At 42.0% G+C, this 16389-nt stretch overlaps 1 protein-coding gene across 1 annotated transcript in view; it reads right to left on the minus strand.

Moving 5' to 3' along the window:
- LOC124291161 (DNA-directed RNA polymerase, mitochondrial-like) overlaps positions 1-16389 on the minus strand; it is a 158848-nt gene that overhangs the window by 127188 nt on the left and 15271 nt on the right. The window contains 9 exon segments of the mRNA XM_046728094.1: positions 1589-1722; positions 2014-2149; positions 2834-2900; positions 3911-3987; positions 4618-4659; positions 5098-5214; positions 10312-10443; positions 10717-10790; positions 14297-14390. Coding sequence (XP_046584050.1) covers positions 1589-1722; positions 2014-2149; positions 2834-2900; positions 3911-3987; positions 4618-4659; positions 5098-5214; positions 10312-10443; positions 10717-10790; positions 14297-14390 — 873 coding nt within the window.

The raw sequence follows: 16389 nt of genomic DNA on the forward strand, positions 1-16389 counted from the left end.
ATGATCAAATACATAGAGAAAGTAAAAAAACGACACAACATAGGTGTGATGTGTGAGGTATGTACAGGTATAATGTGACAGATAAATACAGGTGTGGTGTTACAGGTACATACAGGTGTGATGTGACAGGTACATACAGGTGTCATGTGGCAGGTACATACAGGTGTGATGTGACAGGTACATACAGGTGTGATGTATCCTGTAGCTGCCCGGGTAAAGTGTCAGGTATCTGCAGGTGTGATGTGACAGGTAGATACAGGTGTGATGTGACAGGTACATACTGACTGACTGAGTTTAGTTTTACGCCGCTTTTAGCAATATTCCAGCAATATCACGGCGGGGGACACCAGAAATGGGCTTAACACATTGTGCCCATGTGGGGAATCGAACCCGGGTCTTCGCCGTGACGAGCCAACGCTTTAACCACTAGGCTACCCCACTGCCCCGACAGGTACATACAGGTGTGATGTAACAGGTACATACAGGTGTGATGTGACATGTACATACAGGTGTGATGTGTCCAGTGGCTGCTGGGGTAAAGTGTCAGGTATCTGCAGGTGTGATGTGACAAGTATGTACCATACAGGTGTGATGTGACAGGTACACACAGGTGTGATGTAACAGGTACATACAGGTGTGATGTGACAGGTACATACAGGTGTGATGTGACAGGTACATACAGGTGTGATGTGACAGGTACATACAGGTGTGATGTGACAGGTACATACAGGTGTGATGTGACAGGTACATACAGGTGTGATGTGACAGGTACATACAGGTGTGATGTAACAGGTACATACAGGTGTGATGTGACAGGTACATACAGGTGTGATGTGTACAGTGGCTGCTGGGATAAAGTGTCAGGTATCTGCAGGTGTGATGTGACAAGTATGTACCATACAGGTGTGATGTGACAGGTACATACAGGTGTGATGTGACAGGTACATACAGGTGTGATGTAACAGGTACATACAGGTGTGATGTGACAGGTACATACAGGTGTGATGTGACAGGTACATATAGGTGTGATGTGACATGTACATACAGGTGTGATGTGACAGGTACATACAGGTGTGATGTGACAGGTACATACAGGTGTGATGTGTCCAGTGGCTGCTGGGGTAAAGTGTCAGTTATCTGCAGGTGTGATGTGATAAGTATGTACCATACAGGTGTGATGTGACAGGTAGATACAGGTGTGATGTGTACAGTGGCTGCTGGGATAAAGTGTCAGGTATCTGCAGGTGTGATGTGACAAGTATGTACCATACAGGTGTGATGTGACAGGTACATACAGGTGTGATGTGACAGGTACATACAGGTGTGATGTGACATGTACATACAGGTGTGATGTGACAGGTACATACAGGTGTGATGTGAAAGGTACATATAGGTGTGATGTGACATGTACATACAGGTGTGATGTGACAGGTACATACAGGTGTGATGTGACAGGTACATACAGGTGTGATGTGTCCAGTGGCTGCTGGGGTAAAGTGTCAGTTATCTGCAGGTGTGATGTGACAAGTATGTACCATACAGGTGTGATGTGACAGGTACATACAGGTGTGATGTGACAGGTACTTACAGGTTTGTTGATGATCCAAGCACATGCTCCGAGATTGTTTAGCGAGTCCAGCACGGCCTGGATCCTGCTGACCGGGGTTTTCTGCAGGCGGTCAGACTGTCTGTTCAAGTGGTCAGGACGTCGCACAAGTTGTACTGTTGTCACAGATAAACATGGTTTTACTCAAAATGACAAGAGAAACAGAAACTCTGATAGCTAATGGATTCTATAGTAATGGGGCGTGTTTCTTAATATTGGGAAAGAAACAAGTAGTCATGGTGGAAAGAGGTTGGTTGTATCTTACAGAAACATATCTTCAAGTGGAGATATAAAAAAACTGTCATAATTTTCAATTAATGTGGAAACCCATATTTGATTATTACCTTCAAGGACACACATTACTCTATACCTGTACATAGTTAATGACAGACGGTAGGAATATGTACCTGATCCCAGCAGAAATCCCCCATGATTCATAGACACCCAGGGGATCGGTGGAACCAGCATTGGGAGGTCACTGGTGTCAAAGGTCATTTCATCAAGGTCAGCTCCTTGATAGACACGCACTAAGGTCGGATTCGGCTGGAAAGACAGAGACGCCATATTACACCACATTACGTCCTGAGACAGTTTGTCATTTTAACTCTGAAGTGATGTTCATGTAAATAATCATGAAAATAATCAGGGCCCGATTAATCAGTTAGTAACAGTGCAAGCAATAATCCATGCCACTGGCATTACGATGACTACATACTTCAACATGAAGTCCTGGTTTAGAAGTGGTCATTAGCCACCCACGCTGGTTGTAAGAGGCAATTAACAGGGGATCTGGTTGTCAGATTTCCTGACATGTTTGCATATCATCATATCCAGATTGATGTTCATGATGTCGATCACCGGATTGCCTGGACAAGACTTCCTTGCTGACAGCAAACAAAACGATGACACTCAAACAACATACAAACTAGTGAATATCCATTTTCGTCAGCTGTTGGTGAAAAGATTCATGGTGACTTCCTGGGTATTCTTTCTGTGCACACTTTAGGTCAATATGAGGAACAGACTCTGCTGAGGAAGTCCCAACAGAAACCCAGAAAACGGTCACAACATGACGTCCTGGGTATTCTGGGTATTCTTTCTGTGCACACTTTAGGTCAATCTGGAGAACAGACTGCTGAGGGAGTCCCAAGAGAAACCCAGAAAACTGTCACAACATAATTGGAGCATCACAGGATTTCCCTGCTGGAGACAGAGAAGTGTACTTACTTTCAGTTCTTCAATCATTCTGTGCCCGTATGTTCTGTACACGGAGTAGAAGGCTGGCACCATCTTCCTACAAACAGAGCATATGGTAAAAGTAGTATAATCGTCAGCCTTGATTTGATACCAATGAAAGTCTCATGTAGTGTGATCAAGAGAAACATAAACCCTTCATAAAACTGACTGAATGTAATCAAAGAACCTCATAACTTAACTGAAGCAACTGATGTCCATGTTGGTTTGTTGTTTCATGCCGCACTCAGAAATATTCCAGCTATATGGCGACAGTCGGTAGGTAATTGAGTCTGGACCAGACAATCTACTGATCAACATCATGAGCATCGATCTACCTATTTGAGATACTATGATTGACAGCATGAGCATCGATCTACCTATTTGAGATACAATGATTGACCACCCAATCCCGTTAGTCACCTCTTACAACAAGCATGGGTTGCTGAAGACCAATTCATGGGTATCCCTATGATATAGTACAATAGCATATTGCTGACAATGACAAACAGCCACACAGTCAGCAATATACCAGCTATATTATGGCAGCCTGTAAATACGGCTTAAGTAATCAACAGTGGACCATATACTAGTGATTGAAATTAAGAGCAACATCCCAGCCAGTTTGGACACACAATGCAACACACTCATCCAGATCATGTGATCCACATAGATATTTATTTGATAAGCTATCAATCAGTCCCCAAGCCTGGCCTCTCAGTCCATCTTATTCTCCTCAGCATAGGACCTGACCTGTGAAGATCTCCATTAGAACTGATCTTCAGTAACCCATGCATGTCGTAAGAGGCGACTAACAGGATTGGGTGGTCAGGCTAACTGACTTGAAGGACACATGTCATTGTATCCCAATTACGTAGATAGATGCTCATGCTGTTGATCACTGGATTGTCCGGTCCAGACACAATTATTTACAGACAGCCGCCACATAGCTGGAATATTGCTGAGTGTGGCATAAAACTAAACTTACTCACTATTGGGGACCTACTCCAACTGATGACCTACATGGCAGATATGTGTGGTTATGAGTTTAAGACCCAGGTTTGTCCTCACCTTTCATATGTGTTCCTGAATAAATTTGAATCTATCTTCATGTCATACAGGATGACATCGAACAGGGTCTTCCCAATCTGTGGACAGACAAAACATGCAGGTGACAATGGCCAGTTAAGTGATGATGGTTAAATTACAAATCCAAGGGAGAGTGTAGTTTGGAAACAAATCTCAGGATAACTGAAAGAAAGAGAACATTGACTTATCAGACCGAAATGGACAATTTTAGGATAATCTCTGACTGATTTTAGGTTACAGAGCAAATTATGATAGCTTGGAGGGAGTGGGCAGGCACAGTGACAGCATGAGTGAGGTGAGGTGAAATTGGGTTTTACGTCATACCAAAAGATGTTAAAATATGGTACTTGTTGTTCCCTGTCTGGCGCTCGGCATTAATGGGTACAACAAGGACCGGTCGGCTCGGAGTCAGTATAATGTGTCTGAGTGAGGTATTCATGCTTCACTGCGGCATGGTATCTCAGTGGGCTAGCACTATAAAACCAGCTTAAGTTTGGCTAGTACAAGCAGCCGCACATACACATACACACGCATGTACGTCGTCATATGAGCGAAATATTCTCAAGCCAGCGTTAAACCCAATTGCACCTCACCCAACATAACTAGTGTAACTCGCCTGCCGCGAGAACAACATAACTAGTGTACCTCCCCTACAATGACAGGATGAGAGATTGCTAGGTAACACTTACTGACTTCATGATGTGGTCTGGCCAGGGTTTTGATGGAACATCCTGAAAAAACACACAGGACAACTGAGAAATTGATCCAAATGAAAATGTCATACCATGGTTGATTGTGTGTTATTGTGATCACATTCATCATAAAAGCAATAATATCAACTTGATAACTTGATAACTAAGAGGAAATACTGTGTTGAGCTAAATGACAAACTAACCAACAACAATTAAACAGAACATCATTGACGAGGGGCATTTTAACTACTAGGCTAGCCAGCAGCCGACTATATATCAGTGAGTGTGAGCGAGTTTAGTTTTATGCTGCATTTAGCAATACTCCGGCAATACCATGGCAGGGGACACCACAATTTGGGCTTCACACATTGTACCCATGTGGGGGATCGAACCGGGGTCTCAGGCGTGACGAGCAAACGCTATAACCACTAGGCTACCCGACCGCCCCCTATATAACAGTAACTACTGGGTACTTACCAATGATGACCACATGCCCTCCTTGGTGATGATGTGATGCCAGCACTCTCTGTGGTTGGAGAAGGGGAAGTCTTTGTCATTGTAGTGCTGTGCGTATTGCTGGTACAACTGGCCGATCTGCAGCACAAACAGAACAGTTATTGCCTGTTGTAGCTGATTACATAAACAACTGAGCACCTGCACAATCAACAAACCACCCTGTCATACCCAACATCCCACCACCCTGTCATACCCATCACCCCACCACCCTGTCATACAGACCATCCCACCACCCTGTCATAACCACCACCCAACCACCCTGTCATACAAACCACCACCCAACCACACTGTCATACCCACCAGTCATACCCACCACTGTCATAACCACCATCCCACCACTCTGTCATACCCATCACCCCACCACTGTCATATCCACCACACTGTCATACCCACCACCCCACCACACTGTCATACCCACCACCCCACCACCCTGTCATACCCACCACCCCACCAACCTGTCATAACCACCACCACACCACCCTGTCATACCCACCACCCCACCACACTGTCATAACCACCACACTGTCATACCCACCACAGTCATACCCACTACCCACCACACTGTCATACCCAACCCCCCACCACATTGTCATACCCAACATCCCACCACACTGTCATACCCAACACACTGTCATATTCATCACCCCACCACATTGTCATTCCCACCACACTGTCATACCTCCACCACCCAACCACACTGTCATACCTACCACCCCTATCACATTGTCATACCCACCACCCACCACCCTGTCATACCCAACATCCCACACCATGTCATACCAAACACACTGTCATCCCCACCACCCCACCACATTGTCATACTCACCACACCCAACACTGTCATATCCACCACCCCACCACACTGCCATAGCAAACATCCCACCACCTTGTCATACCAAACATCCTACCACCTCATCATACCAAACATCCCACCACCCTGTCATACCAAACATCCCACCACCTTGTCATACCAAACATCCCACCACCTTGTCATACCAATCATCCAACACACTGTACTACCAGACATCCCACCACCTTGTTATACCAAACATCCCACCACCTTGTCATACCAAACATCCCACCACACTGTCATACCAAACATCCGCCACACTGTCATACCAAACATCCCACGACCTTGTCATACCAAACATCCCAACACACTGTCATACTAAACAAACCACCACACTGTCATACCAAACATCCACCACACTGTCATACCAAATATCCCACCACACTGTCATATCAAACACCCCACCACCTTGTCATACTCTCACCACACACCCAACACTGTCATATCCACTCACCCCACCACCTTTGTGTCATACCAAACATCCCACCACCTTGTCATACCAGACATCCCACCACACTGTCATAACAAACATCCCACCACACTGTCACACCAAAAATCCCACCACCTAGTCATACCAAACATCACACTACTTTGTCATACAAAACATTTCACCACCTTGTTATACCCACCACCCCACCACACTGTCATACCCACCACCCCACCACCCTGTCATACCCACCACCCCACCAACCTGTCATAACCACCACCACACCACCCTGTCATACCCACCACCCCACCACACTGTCATAACCACCACACTGTCATACCCACCACAGTCATACCCACTACCCACCACACTGTCATACCCAATCCCCCACCACATTGTCATACCCAACATCCCACCACACTGTCATACCCAACACACTGTCATATTCATCACCCCACCACATTGTCATTCCCACCACACTGTCATACCCACCACCCAACCACACTGTCATACCTACCACCCCATCACATTGTCATACCCACCACCCACCACCCTGTCATACCCAACATCCCACCACCATGTCATACCAAACACACTGTCATCCCCACCACCCCACCACATTGTCATACTCACCACACCCAACACTGTCATATCCACCACCCCACCACACTGCCATAGCAAACATCCCACCACCTTGTCATACCAAACATCCTACCACCTCGTCATACCAAACATCCCACCACCCTGTCATACCAAACATCCCACCACCTTGTCATACCAAACATCCCACCACCTTGTCATACCAATCATCCAACACACTGTACTACCAGACATCCCACCACCTTGTTATACCAAACATCCCACCACCTTGTCATACCAAACATCCCACCACACTGTCATACCAAACATCCGCCACACTGTCATACCAAACATCCCACGACCTTGTCATACCAAACATCCCAACACACTGTCATACTAAACAAACCACCACACTGTCATACCAAACATCCACCACACTGTCATACCAAATATCCCACCACACTGTCATATCAAACACCCCACCACCTTGTCATACTCACCACACCCAACACTGTCATATCCACCACCCCACCACCTTGTCATACCAAACATCCCACCACCTTGTCATACCAGACATCCCACCACACTGTCATAACAAACATCCCACCACACTGTCACACCAAAAATCCCACCACCTAGTCATACCAAACATCACACTACTTTGTCATACAAAACATTTCACCACCTTGTTATACCAATCATCCCACCACACTGTCATACCAAACATCCCACCACATTGTCATACCAAACATCCCACCACCTTGTCATACCAAACATCCCACTACCTTGTCATACCAAACATCCACTATCTTGTTCTACCAAACATCCCACCACCTTGTTATACCAAACATTCCACCACATTGTCATACCAAACATCCCACCACCTTGTCATACCAAACATCCCACCACCTTGTCATACCAAACATCCCACTATCTTGTCATACCAAACATCCACTATCTTGTTCTACCAAACATCCCACCACCTTGTTATACCAAACATCCCACCACACTGTCATACCAAACATCCCACTACCTTGTCATACCAAACATCCACTATCTTGTTATACCAAACATCCCACCACCTTGTCATACCAATCATCCACCACACTGTCATACCAGACATCCCACCATTTGTAAGACTAAACATCCCACCACACTGTCATACCAAACATCCCACCACCTTGTCATACCAAACATCCACCACACTGTCATACCAAACATCCACCACACTGTCATACCAAACATCCCACCACCTTGTTATACCAATCATCCACCACACTGTCATACCAGACATCCCACCACATTGTAAGACTAAACATCCAACCACACTGTCATACCAAACATCCCACCACCTTGTCATACCAAACATCCCACCACCTTGTCATACCAATCATCCACCACACTGTCATACCAAACATCCCACTACCTTGTCATACCAAACATCCACTATCTTGTTATACCAAACATCCCACCACCTTGTTATACCAAACATCCCACCACCTTGTTATACCAAACATCCCACCACACTGTCATACCAAACATCCACTATCTTGTTAAACCAAACATCCCACCACCTTGTTATACCAAACATCCCACCACCTTGTCATACCAATCATCCACCACACTGTCATACCAAACATCCCACTACCTTGTCATACCAAACATCCACTATCTTGTTATACCAAACATCCCACCACCTTGTTATACCAAACATCCCACCACCTTGTCATACCAATCATCCACCACACTGTCATACCAAACACCCCACCACTTTGTCATACCAAACATCCACTATCTTGTTATACCAAACATCCCACCACCTTGTTATACCAAACATCCCACCACCTTGTTATACAAAACATCCCACCACACTGTCATACCAAACATCCACTATCTTGTTATACCAAACATCCCACCACCTTGTTATACCAAACATCCCACCACCTTGTCATACCAATCATCCACCACACTGTCATACCAAACATCCCACTACCTTGTCATACCAAACATCCACTATCTTGTTATACCAAACATCCCACCACCTTGTCATACCAATCATCCACCACACTGTCATACCAAACATCCCACCACTTTGTCATACCAAACATCCACCACCTTGTCATACCAAACAAACCACCACACTGTCATACCAAACATCCCACCACCTTGTCATACCAAACATCCCACCACCTTGTCATACCAATCATCCACCACACTGTCATACCAGACATCCCACCACATTGTAAGACTAAACATCCAACCACACTGTCATACCAAACGACGCAGCACCCTGTCATAGCCAACACACTGTCATATCCATCACCCAATCACACTGTCAAACCTACCACCCCATCACATTGTCATACCCACCGCCCACCACAGTGTCAAACTCAACATCCCACGACCCCATCATAGCCACCACACTGTCATACCCACCACCCCACCACATTGTCATACCTACCACACCCAACAGTCATACCCACCATACTGTCATACCAATCATCCCACCATACTGTCAGACCAAACATCCACCACACTGTCATACCAAACATCCACCACACTGTCAGACCAAACATCCCACCACACTGTCATACCAAACATCCACCACATTGTCATACCAAACATCCAACCACACTGTCATACCCACAATCCACAACCCTGTCATACCAAACATCCACCACTCTGTCATTTCAAACATCCCACAACCCTGTCATACCCAAACATCCCACAACCCTGTCATACCAAACATCCCACAACCCTGTCATACCAGACATCCCACAACCCTGTCATACCCAAACATCCCACCACACTGTCATACCAAACATCCCACAACCCTGTCATACCAAACATCCCACAACCCTGTCATACCCAAACATCCCACAACCCTGTCATACCAAATATCCCACAACCCTGTCATACCAAACATCCCACAACCCTGTCATACCAAACATCCCACAACCCTGTCATACCCAAACATCCCACAACCCTGTCATACCAAACATCCCAAACATCCCACAACCCTGTCATACACAAACATCCCACAACCCTGTCATACCAAACATCCCACAACCCTGTCATACCCAAACATCCCACAACCCTGTCATACCCAAACATCCCACAACCCTGTCATACCCAAACACCCCACCACCCTGTCATACCAAACTGACAACACTTCTTGTCACCTCCAAACATCCCATCTGGTCATTCCCTAATCTCATCTCACACCCTGTCAAGTGATTCTCAGACCATTTTATCCCGACACAGCAACCTAGTATCACTTAGAACCACAGAGGATCCCCTGCACCCCACCCTGTCCCACCTTCTCGTCAGCCCTGCTCTTGGTGTTCTGGTGCCTGATGAACTTGTTGTAGATGCTGTAGCCTAGTTGTTTAGACAGAATTCCCATGCTGGGGCTGAACGACTCCGAAAACAACGCAATCTTCTCCATCTCCTGAAATAACATCACTACATCTGTACTGATATCTGATATTGACAATGCTTGCTTATTGTCTAAAACCCCAAACAGCAATTTTCAAAAAAAAATTCAGAAAGATCTATAATTAACTAAATCTGGACCAGACAATCCACTGATCGACATCATGATCTTCAATCTAAGGAACTGTGACACAAAGATAGATCAAGTAAATCTGCAAGCCGGACCACCCAGTTCCATTAATTGCCTCTTACAACAAGTATATTTTGCTGAAGGTCATCTTGTACGTACCGCGAACACGCAGTCGACATATTCGTCTGGAGGCAGCAACTTCAGATAAGGCAGGGGGGACACTCCATGGGTACCTGGAAACACAACACACGACTAAAAACAGATGAAAGATATAGGTATTATTTTTATAGTATGAGTATCATAGTAACAGACACATAATGACAGATTTCACATTACATTAGTAACAGATTTCACATTACGGCATGACTCACCTTTAGACTTGCGTGTCATGTAACAGATTTCAAATTACAGCATGACTCACCTTTAAACTTACGTGTCAAGTAACAGATTTCACATTACGGCATGACTCACCTTTAGACTTGCATGTCAAGTAACAGATTTCACATTACAGCATGACTCACCTTTAGACCGGCGTGTCAAGTAACAGATTTCACATTACAGCATGACTCACCTTTAAACTTACATGTCAAGTAACAGATTTCACATTATGGCATGACTCACCTTTAGACTTGCATGTCAAGTAACAGATTTCACATTACGGCATGACACCTTTAGACTGGCGTGTCAAGTAACAGATTTCACATTACAGCATGACTCACCTTTAGACTTGCGTGTCAAGTAACAGATTTCACATTACAGCATGACTCACATTTAGACTTGCGTGTCAAGTAACAGATTTCACATTACAGCATGACACCTTTGGATTTGAGTGTCAAGTAACAGATTTCAAATTACATCATGACTCACCTTTAGACTTGCATGTCAAGTAACAGATTTCACATTAAAGCATGACTCACCTTTAGACTTGCGTGTCAAGTAACAGATTTCACATTACGGCATGACACCTTTGGATTTGAGTGTCAAGTAACAGATTTCACATTACATCATGACTCACCTTTAGACTTGCATGTCAAGTAACAGATTTCACATTACAGCATGACTCACCTTTAGACTTGCGTGTCAAGTAACAGATTTCACATTACAGCATGACTCACCTTTAAACTTACGTGTCAAGTAACAGATTTCACATTACAGCATGACTCACCTTTAGACTTGCGTGTCAAGTAACAGATTTCACATTACGGCATGACACCTTTAGACTGGCGTGTCAAGTAACAGATTTCACATTACAGCATGACTCACCTTTAAACTTACGTGTCAAGTAACAGATTTCACATTACGGCATGACTCACCTTTAGACTTGCATGTCAAGTAACAGATTTCACATTACAGCATGACTCACCTTTAGACTTGCGTGTCAACATTCGTGACCAACTCGTGTTATTCCGGGACAAGCCGAATAGCGACTCGTGCCCCTCTGGAAGGATTTCATATTGGCGCATGAACATCAGAACTACTTCAAACAAGAACGATAACTCTATCCCTGTTTGATTCCAATGTTTCTCAAAATCACCGAAGCACATGTACATTGTATTGCTAGGTTGTTGTATTTGTTTTTTTCCACTTATTTATTTTAAAGAATTAAACCTCTTTGATACAACTAGAAGAAGGAGAAAAACATATTTGTTAAAGACATATTCTAATGTATTTATTACCAGCTGTTCACCTTATATTTCCAATTATGTTAATTAATAGGCTTCTTAATAGGGTTTAATCATCACAAATTAGAATGGTTTTATTGAATATACAAATAAAATAAACAAAATTGAGCTACATTAAATCCCAAAGCAGATACTCAAAAATGACTATAAAATATTTCTCAAACTGAACATTCGTGTAACCTTGCTGTCACACCCCTGGTGGAATTTTAAATGAATTCGCTGAAAAAAATATGAATGACCAAAAAACAGTCAGACTAAAATATCCCCAGAGATATGAAATATAAGCCCAATGTTAAAGATTAAGGTTGATTAGTTATATACAAATACGATATTATTGTTTTGAAACTGGTAGCGATTATAATTACATTTCCTAAAGTTGGTCGAAGCGCACGTACAATCTCCATAACAAGCCCGCAAGATCGTCAGAAATACACTCAGTTGGACCCATGAGAGCAGTTATGTCAACAAACGCACGTGTGTGTATTTGAATCTCTCACCGTCACTCGCATGATTCTTATTAAAAACTTCATAACAGGCAGCAAAATCCTTTTAGCTACGTTCTTTGTACTTTCAATATGAAGATATATATTTTTCATGATTTTTTAAACGATGACATATGCCATAAACAATTTAAGTTCTCGGGACTATTTTTATCAAAGCACCGCGCTCATTTAAGCGCGTTCTGATTGGTTTGTCGTATTTTCGCACATAACAAGCATCGAGTGGGGGACGAGTCTTCTTGGAGTTTACGGAAAGGGGCGAGTGGTGACGAATGGCGTGTCAAGTAACAGATTTCACATTACAGCATGACTCACATTTAGACTTGCGTGTCAAGTGACAGATTTCACATTACAGCATGACACCTTTGGATTTGAGTGTCAAGTAACAGATTTCAAATTACATCATGACTCACCTTTAGACTTGCATGTCAAGTAACAGATTTCACATTACAGCATGACTCACATTTAGACTTGCGTGTCAAGTAACAGATTTCACATTACAGCATGACATCTTTGGATTTGAGTGTCAAGTAACAGATTTCAAATTACATCATGACTCACCTTTAGACTTGCATGTCAAGTAACAGATTTCACATTACAGCATGACTCACCTTTAGACTTGCGTGTCAAGTAACAGATTTCACATTACGGCATGACACCTTTGGATTTGAGTGTCAAGTAACAGATTTCACATTACATCATGACTCACCTTTAGACTTGCATGTCAAGTAACAGATTTCAAATTACAGCATGACTCACCTTTAGACTTGCGTGTCAAGTAACAGATTTCACATTACAGCATGACTCACCTTTAAACTTACGTGTCAAGTAACAGATTTCACATTACGGCATGACTCACCTTTAGACTGGCGTGTCAAGTAACAGATTTCACATTACAGCATGACTCACCTTTAAACTTACGTGTCAAGTAACAGATTTCACATTACAGCATGACTCACCTTTAGACTTGCATGTCAAGTAACAGATTTCACATTACAGCATGACTCACCTTTAGACTTGCGTGTCAAGTAACAGATTTCACATTAAAGCATGACTCACATTTAGACTTGCGTGTCAAGTGACAGATTTCACATTACAGCATGACACCTTTGGATTTGAGTGTCAAGTAACAGATTTCACATTACAGCATGACTCACCTTTAGACTTGCGTGTCAAGTAGCGGATTTCACATTACAGCATGACTCACCTTTAGACTTGCGTGTCAAGTAGCAGATTTCACATTACGGCATGACTCACCTTTAGACTTGCGTGTCAAGTAGCGGATTTCACATTACGGCATGACTCACCTTTAGTCTTGCGTGTCAAGTAGCGGATTTCACATTACAGCATGACTCACCTTTAGACTTGCATGTCAAGTAGCGGATTTCACATTACAGCATGACTCACCTTTAGACTTGCGTGTCAAGTAGCGGATTTCACATTACAGCATGACTCACCTTTAGACTTGCGTGTCAAGTAGCGGATTTCACATTACAGCATGACCCACCTTTAGACTTGCATGTCAAGTAGCGGATTTCACATTACAGCATGACTCACCTTTAGACTTGCGTGTCAAGTAGCGGACCTTTTTATCCAGACTCTTCTTGAACATATCCCGCCACTGACTTCTCACAGCGTCCAGTTTCTTACGCTAGAACAAAAATGAAATTTTTAGAGTAAAATTAATATTTTATACTTATCCTGACTCATGCTTATTGCTTGTCTTCTTCTTCTGGCGAACCTAGTGGAACACTTGTATCTCCCAGTTGAAGTTCCCTTCAATAAAAAATCACTCATTAGTACTGACCACGAGTTACCTCCCTTCCACAAGCTCGGGAACGAGGGCGCCACCTGAACCCATGTGCCTCACTCTCTCCTCATATACTGAGCCCAACACCTGAATTTCCAGGGAAATCCAAAGTGTTATGTGGGGAGGATGGGAGGGCTTACCTCATGAGTCAGGATAAGTATATAATATTAATTTTACTCTAAAAATTTCATATTTTTCCTTATCCTGACTCATGCTTATTGCTTGTAGAATCCCTACGGATAAGGAGGTGGGATTATATATACTTTGGATTTTACTAATTAGTGATTTGAACTGAGATGATTGCAATAACCCTATGGGAACTTCATAAAGGCACTGAACTGAAGAATTCCTGCTGTTAACTTATCAGCTGCCATATAAGGGTTATTACAATTTACTGAATATAATAAAGTATATATAACATTAAGTAAGCTGAAGCCATTAATGTGATAGTATAAACTCTTGATAGTTTATAGTGAATACTTTTATAATGAACCAAAGTATTAAGCTTACAATATGCATATATATAAGCTATAATATAACTGTGCTTAAGATATAACTATAACTTAAGCTGTATAATAGTAACCAATTACTGAGAGTTTGTTAACTAATACATGTCATGAACTGAACATATGACTGAGCTTAAGGATTGAAACTTAAGCTGAACATATATATAATAGTAGAACTCCTAAGAGTTGTAGGCATATATATAGTATGATATAGAATCACAGTACCGTATAACAGCAAAAGACTCCCTAGAGTTTATTAGCTAATATACTTTATGATATGAGTATAGTACTGTGCTTAAGATATAATTAACTTGAGCTACCTAAATAGATATGAATAAATTTAAGCTAAATATATAATAGCAAAAAACTCCGTAGAGTTTGTTAGCTAATACATTTTATAATGTAACCATAATGCTTAAGATATGAATAAACTTAAGCTAAATATATAATAGCAAAAAACTCTTTAGAGTTTGTTAGCTAATATACTTATGATATAAACATAGTACTGAGCTTAAGATATGAATTAACTTAAGCTACATATATAATAGCAAAAAACTCCGTAGAGTTTGTTAGCTAATACATTTTATAATGTAACCATAATGCTTAAGATATGAATAAACTTAAGCTAAATATATAATAGCAAAAAACTCTTTAGAGTTTGTTAGCTAATATACTTATGATATAAACATAGTACTGAGCTTAAGATATGAATTAACTTAAGCTACATATATAATAGCAAAAATCTCTTTAGAGTTTGTTAGCTAATATACTTATATGATATAAACATAGTACTGAGCTTAAGATATGAATTAACTTAAGCTACATATATAATAGCCAAAAAACTCCGTAGAGTTTGTTAGCTAATACATGTTATAATGTAACCATAATGCTTAAGATATGATGAAACTTAAGCTAAATATATAATAGCAAAAAACTCCGTGGAACAGAGTTTGTTAGCTAATACATGTCATAATGTAACCATAATGCTTAAGATATGATGAAACTTAAGCAAAATATATAATAGCAAAAACTCTTGAGAGTTTGTTAGCTAATATACTTATATGATATAAACGTAGTACTGAGCTTAAGATATGAATAAACTTAAGCTACATATATAATAGCAAAAACTCTGTAGAGTTTGTTAGCTAATACATTATAATGTAACCATAGAATTGAGCTTAAGATATGATTAACTTAAGCTAAATATATAATAACAAACTCCGTAGAGTTGTTAGCTTATATATAGTATGATATAAACACCATAGTACTGAGCTTAAGATAATAAATTAAACTTAAGCAAAATATATAGATAGCATGTATCTATTAGTACTGTT

Source organism: Haliotis rubra, unplaced genomic scaffold (assembly GCF_003918875.1).
Source record: "Haliotis rubra isolate DU_JTF1 unplaced genomic scaffold, ASM391887v1 Scf484, whole genome shotgun sequence".
In the NCBI taxonomy this organism is placed as follows: Eukaryota; Metazoa; Mollusca; class Gastropoda; order Lepetellida; family Haliotidae; genus Haliotis; species Haliotis rubra.